Source organism: Colletotrichum gloeosporioides, assembly GCF_011800055.1.
Source record: "Colletotrichum gloeosporioides strain Lc1 chromosome Unknown consensus_48, whole genome shotgun sequence".
Taxonomy (NCBI): domain Eukaryota; kingdom Fungi; phylum Ascomycota; class Sordariomycetes; order Glomerellales; family Glomerellaceae; genus Colletotrichum; species Colletotrichum gloeosporioides.
Window position 1 is genome coordinate 426,523 of NW_025544693.1, and position 22,108 is coordinate 448,630.

Genomic DNA, 22,108 nt, shown 5'->3' on the forward strand with positions numbered 1-22,108 from the left:
CGCGTCGCGACTTCCGTCGAATTTCATTTTTTTTTTTTTTTTTTTTTTTTTTTTTTTTTTTTTTNCGAATTTTTTTTTTTTTTTTTTTTTTTTTTTTTTTTTTTGGTTCTTTCAATCCCTTTTCCTCACCCCTTCTCGATGCCCGTCTCGTCTCGCGAGTTCTGGGTCGATCATACGGATACACTGGCGAAAGAGGCGCTCGCCACAAAACGTGGCTTTTATGCTCTCCTACCAAGGAAAGTCGTCAAAAACATTGTCTCTCAGTGCACGCCCTGGCTCCACAGCACCCTGCCCTGCTGGGCAGCTCCATGGCTGAGAAGAGAGTTGGTGATCCATGTTCATCCAATGTCGAGCTCCCTCGTCCGTCTCTCTCTCGCGCCGCGGTCCCCGTTGCATCCCTCCTCTTATCCACCACCACCTGGCTTGCTTCCATCTGCATGGAAGCGTCCGTTTGTCAATCCACATTGGAAGGGCTCGGTCACCACATGTCTTCGATCTCCGTCACGATCCCATCATGGAATAGAAAGGCGACATCCGTGCCACCACGAGGATGGAGCTCCATCGGAGTAAGTCATCTTCCTTTCACTTGTCTCTAGCGCGCATTGAATCAATCCCTGTGGCTAGCTGCCGTTCTTGTTGCAGGCCAGCAGCTAGCAATCCGTTCGTTCGTTCGTACGTGCGTACGCACGTAGGTACATACAATCGACGAATGCCTAGGCGCACAGCATGCCCAAGCCAAGATACCTACACTACCCACATCATCAACAACACGGATGAGCGAACGCGCACCATTTTTACCCTAGCTTGGTCTGCAATTGGCACTCCCGACTGGTCTGGTGTCTACGTTTCAATCTCGGTTTTCGTCCATCGGATTCTTGCGTCTATCTGCTCAATTTCTTTCTATCCCTCGCGACTCGCCACACAGCTGTCGCCTCCGTCCCGGAGGAAGGAAAAAAAGAGATTTTCTGGGCCCAACGACGAGTGGACGTTTACGGATGCGTGCCCCTCCCGCAGCCACTGTTTCTAGCCCACCCAGCTCCCCTAATGCATCGCGTCGTCGTCCACGTCCTTCCACCCTGTCCAGGTATCTTTTTTTTTTTTTTTCTTGCGAACCCCGCCGTCTCACATGAACCAACGTCTATTGCTTAATCAACTCTTATTCTCACACTCATTCTGCTGTCCACACCCATGCCCGCAAAGCCAAGGGCATGCCTGCTGTCAGGATACGCAGAACAATGACAGGATGAAGCAGCTGGGGGTGAGCTGAAGCACGGCACTTCGCTGGATACCGACCCTAGGTGCGCGCGTGCGCATCGTACTTTTGTTTTTCTTTATTTTTATTTTTTTCTATTACCATGCTGGATTCAGGTCGGTTCATCATAATCACGGCTCAGCCTAGCCCGGCCAGCCCCAAATCATCCTCTACTCCCCTATCGTTTCTTCTTTTCCGCCGGGTACCTGCGAGGTTGCTATGCGCTTTCATCTCATGTCGTCGCACTGGGCCGTCTGGCTAGCTACCTCTTTCACTCCTGTCGAGGACAACACACAACACACGGTAGGTGATCGAGGGGGACAAAAAAAAAAAATTTGTAGCCAGGTGCAGGTACTTGGGTCCCTCCTCACCGGTTCGGGACAGTGCTTTCTGTGCTTTTCCTTCCTTACATTTCCACGTCCCATCCCGCGGCGCCTACCTCAGATTGTGGATTGTGGATGAAGCAGGTGCAAATACCCATCTTTCTTTCCCTCCAGTTTGGAAACACCCATGACAGTGCTTGCAGCAACAAATGTAAGGCAAGGCAAGGTAGGCTTGCTAGGAAGGCGTGTGTGTTACTTCCTTGCCGCATCTATTCCACTCCACGTCTGTCTTTCTCTCTCTTGCCTCTCTCTACAGGTATCCATACCTCTCTCCAAAGTCGTTTGTGTATCGATCGCATCTAGTGCACCTGCGACTTCTCATTCTGCTCCTGCTGCGGCTGCTGCTTCTCATGCTCGTCTCGGCTTGCACCTACCTTACCTTACCTTCGTGCTTGCTTCCCGTCCCTGCCTCGTCTGCCTACCGACCTTGCCATATTTTTATTTTATTCTGCACACCTTACCTGAGGTAGCTGCGACTCCATCTCCCTTCCGTTCTTTGGTCCTCTGACCTCATTACTGTTTCTTCTCCGGCCTTGACTTAAAATGTCTTGACGGGACCACTGGGAAACTAGCATCGCATCGCATCACACATCGTCTCATTTACCTCCCCCAGTCCTCCCAACGGCCCGGCTCACCAATCCAGCCCTTGCTTCGCCTTACCTTGCCGCTCTCCCGCACTTCCTGCTTCCGCGCGCGCACACGCATGATAGGTACGCATTAAGCAAGCAGCGGGCATCTACGGTGTCTTGACGGGATCGTTGTTTTGTTCACGGTACCCTCCCCGTACATCATCGTCGCCGCCAGTCTCTTTCCTTCCATCACCTTTAGTTCGTCAAAAAACCCCTACGCGGCGGGCAGGCACGCGCATTCGGGTACTTGCCTTCCCAGGGTCCCAGCAGACCATACAGTCGCCGCGGCTTCCTGCCTTGCTATCTCGTCGTTGCCCGTCCCGTGTGTCCTTCCTCGCGAGGTAGAGGGAAACGAAGAAAAGAAAAAGAAGGAAACTTGGGCCATATCACACCCACCGCTCAAACAAACAGTCGGTCCCTTCCTTCACCGACTGCAACTGCCTCTCCTACCTGGGAAGGAAAGGGGTCCCTCGAAGGTATATTAGTTTCTTCGTCTGCCAGATCTCATGACAGCTCCTCACAACCTCTTCCCCAACAGTTTCTTCTCCCGCCCACGTTGACGACCCGACCCGCGTCTCTCTCTTCCATCTCAATTTCCCGTCCTTCCTTTGGAGTTCTGCACCAGACTGTCTCTGCCGCGTATATACAGTCGCTCCCACACGGGAAATCTTGTCATCTCTCACTCTCCCACACGCATACACAAGGCATCGCTGCTCTTTGTGTAGCTTCCTTCGAGTAATACCCCAAGCCTTTCCTTGATTCGGGTCCTTCTCCCTCCCTCTATCTATCTCTCTATCTCTCTACTTCTTCACGGCCGTCGTCGTCTATTTCGTGCTTCAAAACGCACATCAGAGTAATATCAGACACCCATCTCCAGGTTTGTCGTCCCTCGACCCGGCTTACTCATCGCGGAGCCCCGTCGTTTCTAACATGTCGCTTTTCAGTTCTCACATCAGCAAGATGGCGTCCACTGCAGTTGGTCCGGTCATGGGTGCCGCCGCGGCATCTGCTGTCCACCACATCCATCACATCGACTGTAACGCTCCAGTCGCGGATGTTCCTGGTCTCCCCACCGACTTTCCCGAGACACTGGACCTCGAATCAGCCTGGGCCGGCCCGCAATTCACCCAAGAGTCGCAGTACACGTACAACCTCACCAACACAGACCTTCATGAGCTGATGGCTGCGCTGAAGCATTTCAAAGGTATGCCGACCCCGATCCCTCTTCAAACGGTCTGACCGTTGACATGTCTCTCCGAAACAGCTTTGGGCCTTGACGGCGATCTTGTCAGCCCAGACAACTTCCCCCTCCCTACCCTGGGAGCCGCCCTTGGCCGCATCGCCCACGACATCCATCAAGGCAAGGGTTTTGCCGTGGTCCGCGGCATTGACCCGCAAAAGCACTCGGTTGAGGATCTTACGGTACTCTATCTTGGCATCCAGGGGTACATTGCCAACCAACGTGGCCGCCAGGACAAGAAGGGAAACATGCTTGGTACGTGACGTTGGCTTGACCGTCCGTGCTCAGCAAAATGCTAATTTCGTCTCCAGTTCACATTGTTGCAGACAACACCACAAAAGCCAAGGCGGATCATCACCGTCATTCCACTTCATCAATTGTCAGTACACCTTTGCCGTTGTCGTTGTCGACAGCCTGCTAATTAAGCCCGCTCTTCCAGACGTTTCACAACGAAGAGTCTGGAGACATCATCAGTTGGTTGACCAGAGCCACCGCTGCTGCCGGTGGCAAGTGCATCATCGCCTCTGCCCACACTGTCTACAACGTTCTCGCCGCCACTCGACCTGACATCATCCGCACACTGTCTCGTTCCGACTGGCCCTTTGCCCTGTATGTCTAATTGTCTCAGTGTGACCCGACATATCCGAGCTACTTTCCTGACTTGCTTATAGTCCCAAGTTCCAATGTCGGCCCATCCTCTTCCACCAAGATGGCAAGATCATCATTAACTTCGGCCGCACGCCCCTGATGGGCACTGCTGCGCATCCCCGACCGGCACATTTCCCCACCCTCACCTCTCGTCAGATTGAGGCTCTCGATGCCGTGGAGACCATCGCCAAGGCGACACAGATGGAAATCCAAACCCGCCCTGGTGACATTCACTTCATCAACAACCTTGCAATCCTTCACCGTCGCGAAGGCTTCGTCAACGGTCAAGCACCCAGCGAGAAGCGTCATCTCGTTCGCATGCGAGTACGCAATGACAAGCTGGGCTGGTCTCTCCCCGAGGAGCTGAAGCGCGAGTGGTACGACGCCTTCGAGAAGCCCGCCGACCGTGTCTGGCACCTGGAACCCATGCCCGATGCCTTTTTTCCTCTCCGCAAGTACCCCAACTAATTTTGTTGTCTTCCGTTACACGTTCTTGCCGGGGAACTTTGAAGGAGCATCGTCAAAGACTGGAGAAGGGGCGTCACGGTTGCATTTCTTCTGCTTGCATTGTTTATCCCTGGGAACACGGGCTCCCTATGGCGTGGAGCGACTACTGCATCATCTATTATTTGCTTTTTCCCTCACCGTTCCCTATTACCCTGGTCGCCTCAAAAGTTTATTCCCTTACCTTGTCATTCACGGTCAGATGAGCACGGAGTCATTGGGAGTTCGCGAAGTAGAGCGCGGGCAAGAAAAAAGCATGTATACATGGATGGGATGTAAGACCAGGAGTTCGTTGTAATAGAAATTAATTACCCATTCACCGTCTTTCCCAACTAGTGAGGATCGCAAGCGCTGATCATTGACCGGGTGTTCCAAACGTGGAACATCGGACTTTTTTTCTGGCAGAGATATGGGCAAGACAAACCGGTGTGGTTTCGCCTCAGTCAAACGTCAATCGCGTGGCTGCAGGTGCGGCGGCCATTGATCACACGACCGAGGTGCTGGAACTCTACAACCATGCAGCACCGGTCAGAGAGCCGCGAGTAATCATTGGACGCTCCAAGACATCGGTGAGCGGGTGCCAATGCCGGGAAAGTGGACGTCAAGCCAAATTTTCAACTGGCCATGGTCCCTTCGGACGGCCGGCTGGCCGACTGATTGATGACCTCTGTTTCGAGCAACGGGATGCTACAGAGGGAAAATACTCGGAGCAAAGCCGGCTTGCGTGTCTGGTTTGTGCAACTGCGAGGTGGTAGATTTTTCTGGAAAAGATTCCCATGGTCAAACGCAAAAAGCCGGTCATTGTTCTCCATACCGGCCTGCAGATGGAGATGCAACGGGACGCGACAGCATGACACGAACGAACGGCCGCTTGACTCTTTGCGGATTTGAGTTATCGGGATTTCTTCTTTTTCTTTTTCCTCCAATGTACGAATACGTGCATGTGACGCTCCCGTGTCAAGCTCGCGATAGAGAGAGGGGACCAGCAGCAGCAAAGACGAGGAAAAGCAAACACTCGAGGACGACAGGCATCACCGCTCCATACTCCTATGAAAGGGGCAAACGGCCATCAGACAACATGTGGATTCCGGTCAGAGATGCCTTGACCGGTCAACGGCTGACCGACACTTGGGCGTGGAAGGCCGCAGGCGTTGGGGCCAGGGAGTGGCTTCAGCAGTTCTCGCCAGTGCTCACCGGTAGTGGGCGGCGACAGTCGTTTCAACGTGTGGCCAAAAAAAAATAAAGAAAAGCATGCGCAAAGGCATGGCCCCAAGCGATGTCGACTGTGCAAGGTCTACCGACGACAGGCCGGTAGACGAGTGGCTGCAGGCTTGACGGGACGACGACAAGCGGCGGTTTGACGTCTGCACAGCGGTCGGCCAGACAGGTGGTGTCGCTGCCGAAGAGGATGCATGTTCACATCGGGTGCATGCGATTGCCGGATCGTTGGCTGCTATGGTCTAAGTTCCCGGGGCCTTTCCAGGGTTTGGTTGCTGGTGACAGGATCGAATGTCGGCTGGGAACGAGGACGCATCGCTTCCGTACGAGGGATGGGATGATATGGGGATGAGGAAGGACGGTGGACGTATTGGAAGGAGTGGACATTGAAGGGGAGTCGTGTGGGAACCTTTCTGCTATCTTCGGAAGCGCGTCGGCTCTGTATCGAGACCCCTAAGCCGGGATGTTTTTCTTTTCGACTGTCTTCAATGTTGAAGGGTCTGGGGTTTTGGTGATGACGATGATTGCTCTTGACGAACACCTTCCCATCGTGGGTAGGCAGGTCAGGGATGGGATTTGCAGCCTCTGCACGTATGCAGACACAACGAAGCCGGCAGCAAAGAGGAGAAGCAGGAGGGAGAAGAGGAGCATCAGGGTTCAACGTGTTGCGCAATTGCTTTTTGAACATGCACATGGGGGGAGTTTTCTTGGGGATCGAAAAGCGACGCTGGTCCGACGTCGGCAGTGTGGGTTTCTCTGCGTCGGTCTCAGTTGCAGCGTGGCCCTTGACCTCTTCTTTTTCGTTTGGCGGCTGTTTTGCTTCTCCGCCATCTTGCATTTTTTTTTTTCTGACTCCCAGTCGTTGCTTTTTCTTTTTCGCTACCAGGAACATAATGTACATGACCGGGGAGTTGTCATCGTTTCCTAGCGCGGGCGATCGATCGAGGGAGATGAATGGGTCGGGGGTGAGAGAGGGGCGTCTTTGTAAGTGAGACTTTTCAAAGTTGCCTGGGGGTGGTCGTGTCGTCGGCGGGCAGTATGGGGAGACAGACAGTTTTTTTGGTGCATCATTCGCAAATGGCGCTAAGAGGTTTTATTTGGTTCTGCCTTTTTTGCTTGTATTCTGCCTTATCTTTGCTTATTCGACCTGCCTGTGCGCCAAGCCACGTCTTTTTGTAAAGGATGAGAAGGAAAAGGAAAAAGAAATGGTGATGGGTCGCTAGCAAAAACGATGAGGCAGGGAGGAGGGGTTTTCTTGAGAACGGGTAACTAATCAAAAGGCGTCTACGGTATGCGGCCAAGAACCTGAAATGGGACCATGCGCGGTCACTTTGGATTATTGAAGTGTTAGTTCGGGGTGGGCACGATGACAATTTTGCGTATTTGCGTGGTATCGTGCGCTTGTGTCAATGTTTGTTGGAGCAGGGGTGTATGTGTGTGTTGTGTGATAGATGACAGTCTCAACGACGGTGGGTTTTTCTCTCTGCTCGCTTGCCCTCTGGCGCCGTCTCGCAAAAGAGAGGGGGAGGGGCTGGAATCAGAGCTGACGCACAGCTGAGCTCTGGTGGTTACTGGTGGCTTGATTACGGAACAGCAGCTGGGACGAGCCAGCAATGTCGCCGTTGAAACGTGGTTGGGCGGTGCCGAAGATGCGTCTGGGGGAAAAAGAAAAGGGCGTGATGCAAGCGTGGTTTGGCTTGGATGACAGCGGACGTCGGCTGGAGCTAATAGTCGAGGGTTATGCCTTCCCAAAGATGCAGTCACGTGAGTCTGGAGACGGTTCGCGAGACGTAAGGTTTGGATACTGTGACGGGAACGTAGCTCAACGACGGTGGCCAGTGCTTGGGCGACCCGGGGGCAGCTGTCGACGATCCAATTGGTCAATTGTCCGTTTCCTCAGGACCGGATCCATCTTCCCGTTGGAAAGCCAAGACAGGCCAGATGGTCCAGGCCGTGCGTCGAATGAGATTGCCGCATTCAACGACACCCAGGTGCCGGCCCCCTAAAGCCAGACCAGAGCCTCCCTGAACTTGGAATCCCTCCAAACGACGACGCCTCTATCGCGAAGCCCATCACACGCACCACCGCCATCCATCCGCCATCCAGCACATCCCAGGGCTGCTCCCGCGGCGCGTATCATTCGCAAGCATCCGAGAGATTGTCCTTGCTCTGTTTGCTTCGTTTTTCCTGGCCCCCCTTCTCTTCACCTCAGCGCGTCCCTTTCCGCCCGTTCGTTCTGCTTTCGTCCGGGGTCTTGGGCCCCCCCTTTACCCAACTTACCCGTCAAGGTGGCCAATTGGGTGTGACGGAACACCGATCCCGATAGCTGGGGGCAACGTGCCTTAGTCCGACAGCTCGAAGAATCTCTCGCCCCCTTTTCTGCATCGACGGGCATCCCGAACGCGACCTCGCTATCTGCCGTGGGTTGCGTCTGCGTCCCTTTCTGCGCGTGCATCATCAGTCCAGCAATCCAATCCGTCCAGCTAGCTACCTCTGAAGGATATTCATGGGACCGCTGCGGTACTCTCGGATGTGAAACGTGCCCCGTCTGACCGCCAACCTGCACCTCGGTCTTGCACCTGCCACACGCCCCTCCCACGTCACGTACTTCAAAGTCACGCCTTTTCTCCTTCTGCCGCTGTCATCGGGCTCGTCTGGCTGGCTGAAGCAGGCCCAGCGTATCGTTGCTTTCTTTGTGTGCGTTGGTGGTGGAGCAGCCCGCCATCCCGAGTCATCGACGCAGTACGTCCGATAGGCGCGCCGTCCGACGTAGCGTGCAGAGAGCGCGCGCGCATCTCGCGGTGGTGCTTGCTGCATCAGGTTTATCCGTTTGACTCGACGACGTCCAGTTGCAGCGAAAGGGGAGGATCTCGTTCGTTTTTGTCGTTGCAAGCCGTTGATCCGTCTTGGCTTTTGACTTTGAGACCGCCGCGTGACGTGTGACAATGGCACCCCGTCAGGCCGGCTACCTCCGGGTTCCCGGCGAGGAGGAGTCCCCGTACGGAGGACAGCAGGTGCCCCGCCGAAGCCGCTCCGGGTCCTCGGGGCGGAGGGAGAAGCGCCTGCCCAGCGAGAAGCCGCTGCCTGCGCTGCCGCCGGGTACACCGGCCGACGCCACGTTCCCCATCAGCCTCGACGACGAAGATGACCACAACGTCTCGCCGAGTGAGCGGAGCTACCGCCGTGCAACGGTCGCCATCGGCCTCGCCATCCTCGTCACCATTCTCGGCTTTCTGATTGCGTTCGTGGTGCTAGGGTTCGGGCTTGGCGTGGACGGTATGAGGCACGGGCCGGATGGGATGGCCAAGAACTTTGGGGGCGACGATGATTGTCCGTGTCGGCAGGACCCCGATGTGCCGCAGTATTTCAGGACAAGCCCGGAGCTGTGGGCCGGGCCGACGGCGACGGGAGCAGCCGCCTTTATGGCGCAGACGAGGGTTCTTCCCACGGGCAGCTTTGTCCCCAACGCGCCTCTGCAGACGGATGTGCCGATTGAGGGAATGAAGGGAGGGAATGAGAGCATCTTCAACATGATGGGGTGAGTCTTGCGGCCTGGGAAGGTGGGAACGAGTGCTAATCATGGCAGATATCTCACGCCGTATCAACCCAGTCCTGGCTTTGGTGTGGAGGAGTATGCGTTGCCTGAAGGTGCGGACATTGTCCAAGTTCAGGTATGTTGCCGCCTGTGCGAGTCGAGGACTTGACTGACATGTGCCAGATGCTCTCTCGCCACGGGTCCAGATATCCCACGATGGGCTCCAACGTCTTTGACTTTGGACAAAAGGTTGCCAAGGCAAGTGACACGCTCAAGGCGAAGGGCGCGCTGAGCTTCCTGAACAACTGGAGGTATCAGTTGGGCCATGAGATTCTTGTCCCCAAGGGTCGTCAGGAGTTGTTTGACTCTGGCATCTTGCACTCGTACATGTACTCTTCGCTGTACAACCCCAACAGCAAGATCATTGTGCGGACGACGGTATGCTCAGCACCTGTTTGCACAATCCTCTTAAATGACTAACGCACCTGTAGACGCAAGACAGAATGCTCAAGTCTGCCGAGTACTGGCTCGCGGGCTTCTTCGGCCTGGAGTGGACCAGGAACGCCACCATCGAAGTCATCATCGAGCAGGACAGGGCCAACAACTCCCTCGCCGGGTACCTCAACTGCCCCAACGCCCGCAAGCAGAACGGCGGCGACGAGGCGGCCAAGATCTGGGTCTCGAACTACCTCGCCAACGCCACAGCCCGTCTCCAGGACATGGTTGACGGCTTTGACTGGACGATTGAGGACACCTATGCCGCGCAGACGATGTGTCCGTATGAGACGGTCGCCTACGGGTTCAGCCGCTTCTGCGACCTCTTCACGTACGAGGAATGGGTTGGCTTTTCGTACTCTGTCGATCTTGCTTTTGCTGGCAACAATGCCTTCCAGAACCCCACAGGAGTAAGTCATTGTCACGCTTGGTTGACTGGATCGTGTGTATTGACAAAACGCAGCGCGCCGTCGGTATCGGCTGGCAACAAGAGGTCATTGCCCGCCTCCAGAACCACACCCTAGGCTACTCGGGCTCCCAAATCAACGTCACGCTCGACAACAACACGGAGACCTTCCCCCTGAACCAGAGCCTCTACTTCGACTTCTCCCACGACACAAACATCGCCTCCATCCTGACCGCGTTCGGCTTCAAGCAGTTCGCCCAGCTGCTCCAGCCCACGGAGTACCCCGGCAAGCACAACTTCACCGTCTCGCACATCACGCCCTTTGGCGCGCGCCTCGACATCGAGATCATCAAGACGCCGAAGCCGTTCAAGGCCGACCGCTCCGGGTACGAGGAGTCCGGAGGCGAGACGAAGTACATCCACTTCGTGCTCAACCAGAGGACGCTGCCGCTGGGGTGGAGTTTCCCCGAGTGCGACGCGGAGCGGAAGGACGGCTGGTGCGAGCTGGACACGTTCTTGGAGGTGCAGGAGGAGATGCCCAAGCTCGCGGACTACGAACGCGCTTGTCACGGGGACATTGAGACTGTGCCTTATGGCGTTGTGTATGATGGCCGACCCATGTGAGCAAAGGAAACTGTGACGATTAGTGTGGTTGTGTTTGTGTGTACATATTTCATTCGTTTCCTCGTCTGCTCGACAGGCGGGCTGTATCGTGTTTGGGTTCCCCGGGCGTAATCAAGGTCTTTAGATTTCTTGGCGTAGATGGGCTGTGCAACGCCCACGATTTCACCTTCTTTAGCTGTCTAATTTCATGCAAACCCCTCGCGGGGGAAATTATCGAGATACTGACGCTTTGAGAATACGAGACTGGTGCCTGGATTGGCCGGGACCCCGCGAAATGCATTCCCGGAATGCTACCACCACTGAGGCTATGCACAGGTTTTAGCGCGTTTTCTACTTCACAGCCTCCTTTTGAGACACCTTTACGATGTTCAATATCAACATTTGACTTGTTTCTGCGTGTTTTGGGGGCTTTTCTCTCTCTTTTCCTTCCAGGTTCACGATCCTGCCAGAATGCCAGAGAGATGGACTCAGGAGAGTGACTGGAAGTTTGACGTCGGTGACGTTGACATGCAAGGGATATCATTATGAGGCGACGGGCTCTGAGCTGAGGGCGAGGTTGTCTAAGGCTCTACGGCAGGATTGTCTTGAAGATGATCTATAAGACGAGGGGAGATCTACCACGTCGATGGGTAGATCTCGGCCAACAGCAGACCCTACTACTCACATTCGTTTCAACAAGAATACCACAATCGTTTGAATTATGAGATCCGGGGCCCTAACCGCGGTGCTCGCATCAGTCGCCACCGTGACGAGAGCGCAGAATTGCACCTTCGACTCAATCACGCCCTCCCAGGACCTCGTCTGGTGCCAATGCGAAGGCGACTACTTCTGCGCCAAACTCGATGTCCGCAACCCAAAACCCACCCCCTCACATCCTCACCTGCTAACTCCCTTTCTCACCAGGTACCCTTGGACTACCTCAACCCGGAACTCGCCCGCGCCACCGTCCCGCTCATCAGGCTCCCCGCGGCGCCCTCCTCCCCGGACGGGCCCTACCGCGGCATGATCCTCGCCAACCCAGGCGGCCCCGGCGGCTCAGGCATCGAGCTCATCAGCCAGAACGGTGCCCTGATCGCCCAGGCCATCGGGACCAACTACGACATCGTCGGCTTCGACCCGCGCGGCATCGGGCTCAGCGAGCCGCGGCCGAACTGCTCCGCGGGGATCCTCGCCGCTCAGACACAACAGACCAGGGAGGCGCCGAGGCTGCAGGACGCGTACTTCCAATCCTTCATCGACTTCGGCAGGGCGCTCGGGGAGCAGTGCGCGGAGCAGGCCGGCGGGCCGACGGGGGCGGGGAGGCACATGACCACGGCGGTCACGGCGCGGGACATGCTCAGCATCGTGGACGCTTTCGCGCAGACGCCCGATGGAGCGCGTGCGGCGGCTAATGCTAGCCTGCTGAACTACTACGGCATCAGCTACGGCACGTTCCTCGGGCAGACGTTCGCGAGCATGTTCCCGGACCGCGTGGGGCATGTTGTGCTGGACGGGGTGGTCGATCCGGCGGCGTTCCAGGCGAACGGGACGTGGCGGAGTGTGAACCATTTGGATGGTGTTGTGGGCGCGTTCTTTGTGTATTGTCACGCCGCGGGGCCGGAGGCGTGTGCGTATTACACGGGGACGACGGCGATGGACATCTTTTCAAGGTGGAAGGCGTCGTTTGAGAGGCTGGACGCGGGGAGGGCGACGGCGGAGGGGTGGGGGAATAGTAGCGAGATCGCGGCGGCGCTGTTGACGTTCAAGGTCGGGATGTTGAGCATGGCGGTGCAGCCGCTGGAGATGTTTGGGCCCGTGGCGGAGGCACTCGTCGGGCTGGAGCAGGCATTGGAGGGCGGTGTCCTGGGACAGTGGACGGAGCAGGTCAACGGGTTGATTGGGGATCCGGGGGTCACGTCGTATGCGGCGACGAGCCCGGAGCAGGGGCTCGGCGTGATCTGCTCTGACCAGGAGAACAAGCAGTACGGCAAGGGATTGGAGGAGATACGGGAACTGGTTGACCAGCTCGAGGGGCAGAGCGTCATCGGGGAGACATGGATCAGGTTCACGCTGGGCTGTACGGGTTGGAAGATCAAGAGCGATAATGTGTTTACGGGTCCGTATGGAGGGGAGACGAAGGGGAGGGTGTTGTTTGTGAGCAACACGTTTGATCCGACGACGCCCATTGAGAAGTAAGTCTACTGGTCCCTCGAGTGGTGGTTATTTGTCTTGCTTACTCCCTTTGCAGTGCTATTTCGAACGCCCCGAGCTTCAAGAATGCGAGAAGACTCACCATCGAGGGTATGGGTGTAAGTTTGATCTGGCATCTTGTCGTTAATCATATAGGCTAATGTTGGCACAGCACACTGGTACGGCACCGAACAATTTGTGTGCTTATGGGGTTGTCAAGTCTTATTTCCAGGACACGATTTGCGGAAAGGATATTTACTGTCCGCTTGAGACAGGGCCGTTCGGCGTCCAGTTGGAGGGGTCGATTCAGGAGAATCTCGAGGCAGCGGGCTTGGCGAACCTCCACGACCTCTTTTAGTTTCTCGCAACCGGGACTGGGTTCAACTTGGACAAATTAAACATTTTTTTTATTTTATTTTTAAAGTAGGCCAGAGTTGTCGCATCAAGCTTTTCTGATACACTCGCTATTCTGTAGTTGGCACCGTCGATCCTCTACACTTGTCAAAGGCGGTAGGCAGTTGCAGTCTTGTTTAAATGCTAGCTAGTTCTCTTTGCTACTAAACAGGAAGCTGGTACAATTTACGCTGACGCTTGATCAAAGCATGTTGACATTCTCGAGGCTTTTGCGAGGGAAAGAATCGTCGCCAACCACACGTATCGTGATAGCCTCCACATCCACCTCTAACGAGGACAAAAAAATGGCAAAAAACATACAACAACAGGCATTCGCCGGTCGTCACCGACCCGACTACTACTCTGTCCCTCACTAGCTTATCTATGGGAGAGCGGACGGGATCCCGAGTTTTCCAGTGGGTATGGTCGTATGTGAAAGATTGTGGAAGGGAAGGGGCATATAGAGGCATAGTGGACAGGATCATCCTAGGCTACGTTATAGTTGCACACGCATTGCCTCAAATGAAGTTCAACCTCTGCGTCTGTCTTTATCTGCTATAGCTTAGTCCTATTCATCTCTACTATCTCATAGTATTTGCTACGCCCTTTATAGCTGCCTTAAACCTTATTATAAGCTATAATCAGTAAATAGTAGTAATAATAATTAAGAACGTGCGCTCTATTTCTTTATATAGCATGCGAGCTTATAGGATAGTACTATGATTCTCAGCGTCTAGTTAGAGGGATCTATTCAGGAGAATCTCAAGACAGCCGGCTTAGCAAGCCTCTACAACCTCTTTCAGTGTCTCGAAATAGGACCAAATTGCAGCTTGCACGCAATTATTACCTGCTAGCCCGTTCGTGTATAGCCTCAGCCTCTTTGGGTCGGCCCTGGGCTGAGGGGATATTGTAGCCCAAACAAGCTAAGGCTGGAATTGGATGCACCACGCCGGCGACTCTTGTTACTGTGTTGTACAGCACACGCCGTGGGTAGCTAGATGTAACAAGTTGGGGTATTTTCTCAAGGCTTTAACATATACTAAGTCTACAACAGGAGCAATAAGCCATGGCTCAACGGGAACCTTTTGCCATGCGTGCACTCGCTAGTTGCAGTAACAGTCGCAGTCGCCCTTCGGAGTAGCCATCCATCGTCCACTGTCACCACTTTGGCACTACAATCTTGTAAGCGAAGGAACTTCAAGCCTTGATTCAACAACAAGTGGTGGAATACTCACCCTGCCATCGCATAAGCTTGCGCACCTGTCTGAGTCGGCAGCATTGCAATTAGACTCCCACTGCAAGAGCAGCATGGTCAGTAAAACTACATCATGTAGACGGCCAGGGACGATGGTACGAACAGAAGGATCTCCGATTGAGGCGCACGCCTGTCCAATTTGTAGAAATACTTCTGCCGCGGTTGAAGAGACGCAGACCGCGGCTGCGATGGCAAGGAGTGAGAAGCGCATAGCTGAGGTGCAAATTTGATGTGATCGGGACAGTCGATTGCTTCTGAGACTAACGCAATGATCGTCGAATGGTGGGAAACAGTAACACGGCCGTGGATATGACTATTAAGCGGCTATACTGATATCTTTAAGTACCCCAATTGAATCCTTGCATCGGCAGGTGACTTAAGATATGGAATATATTGGAACGAGTTTTGATTTTGATTTTAACTTTCTTTTAGATTGAACGGTATCAGATTGTCAAGTACTCTTACAGTCGCAGAGTAACAAAACTGACTCATACAATCAATCAAATCATACCTTAAAAGTAGAAAATCTAATCAATCTCTGTAGCGTTTGGTGGCAATTGCGTACATGAACTACTCAATCATTTACGTGACACAAAGCTTATCCAGATTATCGATTAATCGTCCTTCTAAAATCAGACGACATACATGCCTGGGGAGAAGAGTACCTTGGGTTTACAACTCTCCTTGATTTTAACTAACCCCACATTCTGACTCCCATTTTGAGGGCCTCGGTGCTGTTGCAGGCAATTAGGATGGCGAAGTCAAGTTCTGCAGCCTCCTCAGTCGCAGTGAGAAGGAACTCCGGGAAATCGACACCACCAACTCGCCCAAGTCAAACTGGTATATCGCCTGCAGTTCACTCCGAATCGCAGGAGTTGAACGAGCCTGAGTCATTGACGTCCGCAGAGACGCCAAGCACCTCGTCTAAGGGGTTGATTCGTATTAAGCCTGGTTGACGCACGCCCCGACTCAGCTGCTTCCTCGCCTCCTACGGTTTCAATATTCTCCACGAAATTCCGGCACTCTCGGAAGACGATTTCACAAGCCCTTTCCACGACAAATTCGAACTTCTGCGTCCGTTTTGCCACTGCTGAAGAAAGCCTGGACGTGTTCATCCCCACTGTCCCGGGCTACTTGCTGTGCTCATCGCTACTGACCAATCACAGCCGCAGTATCTGAACCTCATTGTCAAGTATCACAAGCACCGCAATAATCGGCAGACAGCAATGATTAAAATTGAGGACGCACGCTGTATTTCTTGACGCAGCATGCGAGCTTACAGGACAGTAGTCCGATTCTGTACGGGCAACAGGGTCGGAGTTCGCCTTGACCCAAAGAATGAGCGAGACCGACACATCGGTTGGCTTGGTTCCTGAAGTAGAAGAGTTGTGATGTTGTAAAATATACTACTCAAGCAGTTAGTGCAAGATAAATATCTTATGGGGCAGAACAACATAGCCCTTCAGAAGAGAATACGAGGTTCTCTGAATTCCTCATGGTTCAGGATGCAGAGAACGGCCGGGGAACGTCCGCTCCATCTTGCGCCTACCACCGTCACTGAAACACCACTGCCAAGCAGCGACCGAAGAGAACAAGACGCAAGACTCTTGAGTCCACGCCTGAATACTCTGGCGCCTGGGAAGACGGAAAGAAGCGGAACGGTTGGCCCATCTCCTTCAACGGGATCTATTCAAGCCACCACGCAACCAACGGTGTCTTTGTCATCACAGTGCCCAATAGCATGAAAACCAGCACAGGCATGCTGGCATCGTGCATTGTTGTTCTTCTCGCAGTACGCTTGTAGAAGATTTGTAGTAGTCACAAGCGACCTGCCAAGGTGGCTAGGGCTGTCTGTTGTGACCTGCGAGCCCAAGGATGCTAGGAAGCCACAACTACATTGCATCAGTCACATGAGCATTTCAGAACCAAATTCAGCAAGACCATTTGATATTATGCTGAATATCTCGAGCACAAAGCTCTACATACAAGCAAACAAAGCGTAAATAACAAGAACAACGTCTGAGTGTGTGCTTTCTGATAAACCTAAGCACCACCTCTTTTTCATGATTCATCCACACCAATCTAACAAATGTTTCCCAACATGGGTATCAATCGCTAATCCAGTATTCCAGAAGAAACCATCCCTTTTTACTCGCTAGAAGTGTCCGGGCTCTTCGGGCCCGGCTCAACCTCTCCGCGTCCCTCGCTGTTGGCGATGGCACTCTGCAGCGCGCTCGTCAAGTCGACGTGGAACAGCGGCCTGTTCAGGCCGTGAACCACGACACCTCTCCTCTTGGCAGCCAGGCCCCTCGTACCGCGCTCGTGATGCAAGCCCGTAGATGACACGGGGTCGATGGCGTCGTAGGCCCCGCTCTTACCAGACTCCTCGTCCGCGTGTCGGGAGTTCCTGGCGTGGGACGAGATCTCCTTCTCGTTGGCCTCCTTCTCCGCGACCGCCGCAGCCGACTCAGCACCGCCAATCTCGGCGACGCTGAAGATGGACTTCCAGCGGTGCTGCAGGCCGTCGCCGCGGTCGGCTGGGTATCCAAAGCCTGCGGCGACGAGGGCGCGCTTAGTCCAGCGGTTGTTGATGCAAGCGATGTGCCAGTTGACCTTGTCGGGCGCGGCGTAGCGGTCAAGCTGGTTACGGACGTCGATGAGCTGCTGGATGGAGGTGAGATCGACGTTGTTGACGCAGCTGAAGTCAAGGATGACTGCCTTGAGCGTGGGCTTGCTCTCGGAAGCAGCGATCTGGGCAGCGGCCTTCGAAGCCTTGCGGGACGGGCCGGGGTCGTTCCAGGGTCGGTCTCCGAGGCGACCGTAGCTCTGGAGGTTGGTGCGGCGAGTGCGCTCGAAGACGTACTCAGTGAAATACTCAAGGGAGTGGCTGGCGTTCGGGTAGTTGAAGCCCTCGGAGAAGCGGTAGATGAAGATACCGGGGTAGGGCTGATCGAGCTCAACCTCGGGGTTAGTACCATCGCCGTGGTCGATCGGGAGGAAGACGTTGCGAGCCGCGTTATCGCCGGCATCGAAGGTGCCGTACTCGCCAACCACCTGCCTGTGGTCCTCTCCGATGACATGGTCGCCGATAACGGAGTGGATCTTGACCTTGCCAAGGAACCGGCCCTGGCCTCTGAGGATCCGCCAGAAGAGGAGGGCGGCGGAGATGACGACGGTAGCGTAGATGCCGTTCTCAATGGAAGAGAAGACGGTCACGAAGACACCGACGAAGAAGATGAGGACCTCGAAGGGAGAGACACGCCAGAACTGGTAAACGGTGTTGGGGGGCGTAATCAAGTCTCCGACGGCGTGAATAATGACTGCGGCCAGGGAGGCGCTGGAGATGTAGAAGAAGACGGCCGTCAGTGCGTAGATAGCAAGCAAGACGATGAGACCTGTGATAACACCGGCAAAGGGAGTTCTGACACCAGCCTTGGACTTGATGGCGGTACGGCTGAAGGATCCGGTAGAGGGGTAACCGCCAAGGAACGGAGCGATGACGTTCGTAACACCGATGGCGACGAACTCCTGGGAGGGGTTGATGGTGTAGTTGTTGACACGACCGAAGGACTTGGAGATGGCGACGTGCTCGATGACAAGAACGATGATACTGGCGGGAAGGAAGGGCAAAAAGGCACTGATCAGGTCGGTGTCGATCTTGGGGGTACCGACATCCTGGAAACCTGTAGAGAGTTAGCTACGGGATCAATCAAGAGGTGTTGAAAACAAACCTCTGGGAACATCGCCAAGAATCTTGAACATGGGGTTGTCGCGCCTGTGCATGTTGACCAGCCAACTGATCATGGTGTAGAGCAGGATGACGAAGACAGTTCGCAAGGTTGACAGGAAGAAGAACAGCTTCGATCTCTGAGGGTATTTCTTCGCGGCGGTGGTGAAGACGTATCGGAGGAGGTACAGCCAGGTCAAGGCAGTCAGGCCCATTGCCGCATCCATCTTGGTCTTGGGAAGGTTCTTCAGGGTGTTGATGAGGACCATGTAAGTAGCATCACGAGTGTTGACACCCTTGATACCCAGCAATGTCGTGAGCTGACCGACCGCGATGCTGATGGCCGAGCCAGTCATGAAGGCGGAAAGCGAAGTCAGAGAAATCAGGTTGACGATCCATCCCATGCGAATCAGACCGATGAACAGGATGATGGCGCCCGCGATGATAGCGAGTGCCGATGCAATCTGATGTCCTTCGTACTGGGGAAAGTCGGCTTGAACATCGGTGATGAGGTTACCAACGACAGTTGACATGACAGCGACAGGCTGGGGTCTGTTAGTAGCGCACAAAACTTTGCTTCAGGGGCGGACCTACGCCAATCGTAATATCCTTGGATGTAGCAAAGAACCAGTAGAGAATGACACCCATGAAGGATGAGTAGAGACCGAATTCGGGATCGAGCTTCGCCAGCAGCGCGTACGCCATGCCCTGAGGGACGACGACAGCACCAACAGTGACACCGGCAACCAAATCACCCATGAGCCACTGCAGGTTGTAGTGACCAATCCAGGTGAGGAAGGGAAAGAGGGAGCGGATGTACTGAACAACCTCTTCGCCCGTGGGCACGAGTTCGAGGAACCATTCTGCGGTTGTCGGCTCCTCCTCCACGAACGTGTCTGACGACTGAACTGAGAAGACAGACTCTCCACGAAGCATCTCCTCGTTCTCGGGCCTGTCGAGCTTGATGCCCAAGACCTTGGCCAGGCCGTGGCCGATCTTTGAGCCTGCGCCCGGCATGTTGGTAAAATTGGCGAGGGTTGAAGTGGTCGGACAGGCGGCTAAAGAAGCGAGTGACCGAAGGTACTTGCTGACGCTCCCTCAAGGGAAGACGCCCCCAAGGATATATAGGACTCGCTGGGGCTACCGTGCCACACACACGAGTTGGGCCCTTGCAAACTGCCCCGGAATAAACCGACTGAGCGGTGGGTGAAAAGAATTTGAACCAGGGTGCGATATATGAGAGCTGAATGTCGCAAGAGGTGACTAGAACGCTTTCAGGCCTCGAACCTCGACGGAGGTGGCGGTTTGGGGTAGTAGGTGCGAGATTGACACCTCCCACAAAGCCCTTGCAAAGTTGCGCAATCGAATCAAGGGGATATTAATTGGTCGAGACCCAACTCAATGACGAGTTCGTGAACGCCCCCCGACTCAGGCAGACAGTAGTGATCTGACGGCGTCTGATAAGGCCAACTGGTGCGCTCGCAATCACACAGCTGAAAAGAAAGGTGTGTCCGTCTAGAACAACAGTGACGATCAGGTGTCAATGTCGAAGGACGGGAGGGTGTTGCGCGCGCGCGAGGCGGTAAAGTTGTGCAACTGGAACGGAAGCTCTTCAAAGCTCTTCGAAGCTCTTCAACAGGTTGTTGAGGACGGGCCTCGAGGTTATTAATTGAGTTCAGAGACTTCGGTAGTGGAGGTGCCAAGTGCCAAGAAGAGGCTCTACGGTTCTCCCGCTGGATAAGACGATGGATCTCGTGGGCCAAGAGATGTGGCTCCGGGATGACGGCGGCAGCCAAGAAATGAAATGCTGCAGAGAGGCCGAGGAGAAGACGACGGCGAGAAACGAGAAAACCCTGACGGGGGGTGGGCGAATCACTCAGGATGCGACTGTCAGGGAATGATGGCGCGGCTTTAACAGGCGACAATGTCCCAAGCACAGGTTGGAGGGAGCGGAAGAGTCTTTTGTTATGGTGGTTGTACGGGCACTCCTCCCGCGATGTCGAAACCGGGGCGATGTCGCCATCGAGTCTTTGCCAGACCAAGCTTAGCGGGGCCTCCGATGGGGACGGGATATGCTGCGAGTCCAATTATCTTATACCCACAACGCGAGGAGGTACCCGCGCGTTGTTGGTTATTTGATATTGGAATGACACAGGCAGCACAAATGCGAATGCTCGCTCAATTGATTTTTTCTTTAGGCGCCAAAGACGGAAGAATGCCCGCGTGGGGAATGGGCGACGCTCGAGGCGGTCTCACTCTCGGAGGTATGCGTCGCGTGGTCAGCCAAAGAGACTGCAAGGTCGAGCCACGGGAGCACCCAAGTTGTGCCACAAAGAGTGCGGATGCAGATTACTCGAAAGAGTTGTTTGTACGTACAACTCGCATGGAGGAAAATCCGGGACCCCTATTCCCGGGTGGACATTTTGCAGAATGCCAATGCCTGGAGTGTCGTCAGTCATGGAGCCGGGGCGAAATGTGCCTTGATGACAGAGGTGATAATATGGAGATGTTGAAAAATCAGAGCTGACGGTCGGATGAGGTATGTGCATTCTGTTGTGCAACAGGTGTTCCAACAGAGGGGTCGAGTCTCCAGCGAACTACCGCTTCGGGTGCGGGATTGGACGATCTGACCAATGAGGTTCAGCTTCTGCAACTCGGCGATGGTGCAATAGCACCCTTGTTTGAGGTGATGGCTTGTGGAGCAGATGGGTGCGGAGATGCTCAACCTGGTTGGCCCATTTTTGAGATGGACTGTTGCTATTGAGGCAAAGTGCGGTACGAAGCTTTCCCTGCCATGGATGCCAACCGGGCTGTTCCCTGACCTGGTCGGAATTAAACTCCAAAGACGCCGACACGGTCGGAACGCCTTCGCACAGAAACGGGCCTCAATGGTTCCAATGGCTTTTAGACGTGCGAATCAGACTGGCCAGGCGTTGGCTGGACTCGACTGGAGGGGGCCATGCCATCGTAGTGACAGATGGATGAGAGTCTGGAGAGACAGGGGACTGGCTGGCCCCCAGGTCCAGGTGATGGGGTTTGTGGATGGGAGCTTGAACGACGACTCTGTCAGCTTTGGCTGGAATTCGGATCCGTTACAAATCGACGCTGGACTCGGGGCTCCGTCGGGCGGATGTGGTTGCGGATGATTAGACGTCATGGGTGTCCGCATGTACCACACTGCCAAGACGCCCACGACGCCGCATGACGAAAGTCATGCGACACGTGCTGATGACTAAGATATCGCGGGATCGTTTTTCCGGACCGGAGACCTCCTCAATTATGTAAGCCATCTATGTGGCGATGTGCTGGACTGTGGCTTCAATATGTGGCGCATCATCCCTCAAATTCCCAAGCATTCCCGAGGGCCAAAAGCTTGGGATATCCAGGTCAGTCGAACCCCTTTACCGTGCATTACCAGCCACCGGCGCACCACCGTCCGGTACTGTTGACTCGGCGACTAGTCGTCTGGATGCACTGCCGAAAGAAAAGAAAAGAAAGCGACATGTTAGGTAAAGTCTCCGCGCGGCCAGGAAGTGATCGCCTTTCACGACCTGGAGGCTCAACTTTGCAGGCTGGATGCCCTGAAGCTCACTGCCTCGATTGCCTTGTTGGGCGAGAGCTGAGTGCATC

General features: G+C 54.6%; 5 protein-coding genes across 5 annotated transcripts; 3 read left to right on the forward strand and 2 right to left on the reverse strand.

Annotated features, from left to right (window-relative positions):
* Positions 1–3,224: 3,224 nt before the first annotated feature.
* On the forward strand, positions 3,225–4,620 carry GCG54_00004120 (uncharacterized protein; the record flags this gene model as incomplete). Its single annotated transcript, XM_045404175.1, has 5 exons — positions 3,225–3,468; positions 3,529–3,759; positions 3,816–3,883; positions 3,944–4,113; positions 4,176–4,620. The coding sequence occupies 5 exons, from the start codon at positions 3,225–3,227 to the stop codon at positions 4,618–4,620; spliced, it is 1,158 nt and encodes a 385-aa protein (XP_045264010.1).
* Positions 4,621–8,819: 4,199 nt separating this feature from the next.
* GCG54_00004121 (3-phytase A) lies at positions 8,820–10,934 on the forward strand (the record flags this gene model as incomplete). The annotated part of the gene is made up of 5 exons (XM_045404176.1): positions 8,820–9,412; positions 9,461–9,545; positions 9,593–9,847; positions 9,901–10,314; positions 10,368–10,934. The coding sequence occupies 5 exons, from the start codon at positions 8,820–8,822 to the stop codon at positions 10,932–10,934; spliced, it is 1,914 nt and encodes a 637-aa protein (XP_045264011.1).
* Positions 10,935–11,634: 700 nt separating this feature from the next.
* On the forward strand, positions 11,635–13,461 carry GCG54_00004122 (Carboxylesterase B; the record flags this gene model as incomplete). Its single annotated transcript, XM_045404177.1, has 4 exons — positions 11,635–11,778; positions 11,838–13,105; positions 13,162–13,222; positions 13,276–13,461. 4 exons carry the CDS (start codon positions 11,635–11,637, stop codon positions 13,459–13,461), a joined length of 1,659 nt encoding a protein of 552 aa, XP_045264012.1.
* Positions 13,462–14,599: 1,138 nt separating this feature from the next.
* On the reverse strand, positions 14,600–14,962 carry GCG54_00004123 (uncharacterized protein; the record flags this gene model as incomplete). Its single annotated transcript, XM_045404178.1, has 3 exons — positions 14,600–14,668; positions 14,732–14,791; positions 14,855–14,962. The coding sequence occupies 3 exons, from the start codon at positions 14,960–14,962 to the stop codon at positions 14,600–14,602; spliced, it is 237 nt and encodes a 78-aa protein (XP_045264013.1).
* A 1,937-nt stretch (positions 14,963–16,899) lies between these two features.
* Positions 16,900–19,495, reverse strand: GCG54_00004124 (Sulfate permease 2; the record flags this gene model as incomplete). Its single annotated transcript, XM_045404179.1, has 3 exons — positions 16,900–18,434; positions 18,483–19,023; positions 19,073–19,495. 3 exons carry the CDS (start codon positions 19,493–19,495, stop codon positions 16,900–16,902), a joined length of 2,499 nt encoding a protein of 832 aa, XP_045264014.1.
* Positions 19,496–22,108: the final 2,613 nt, after the last annotated feature.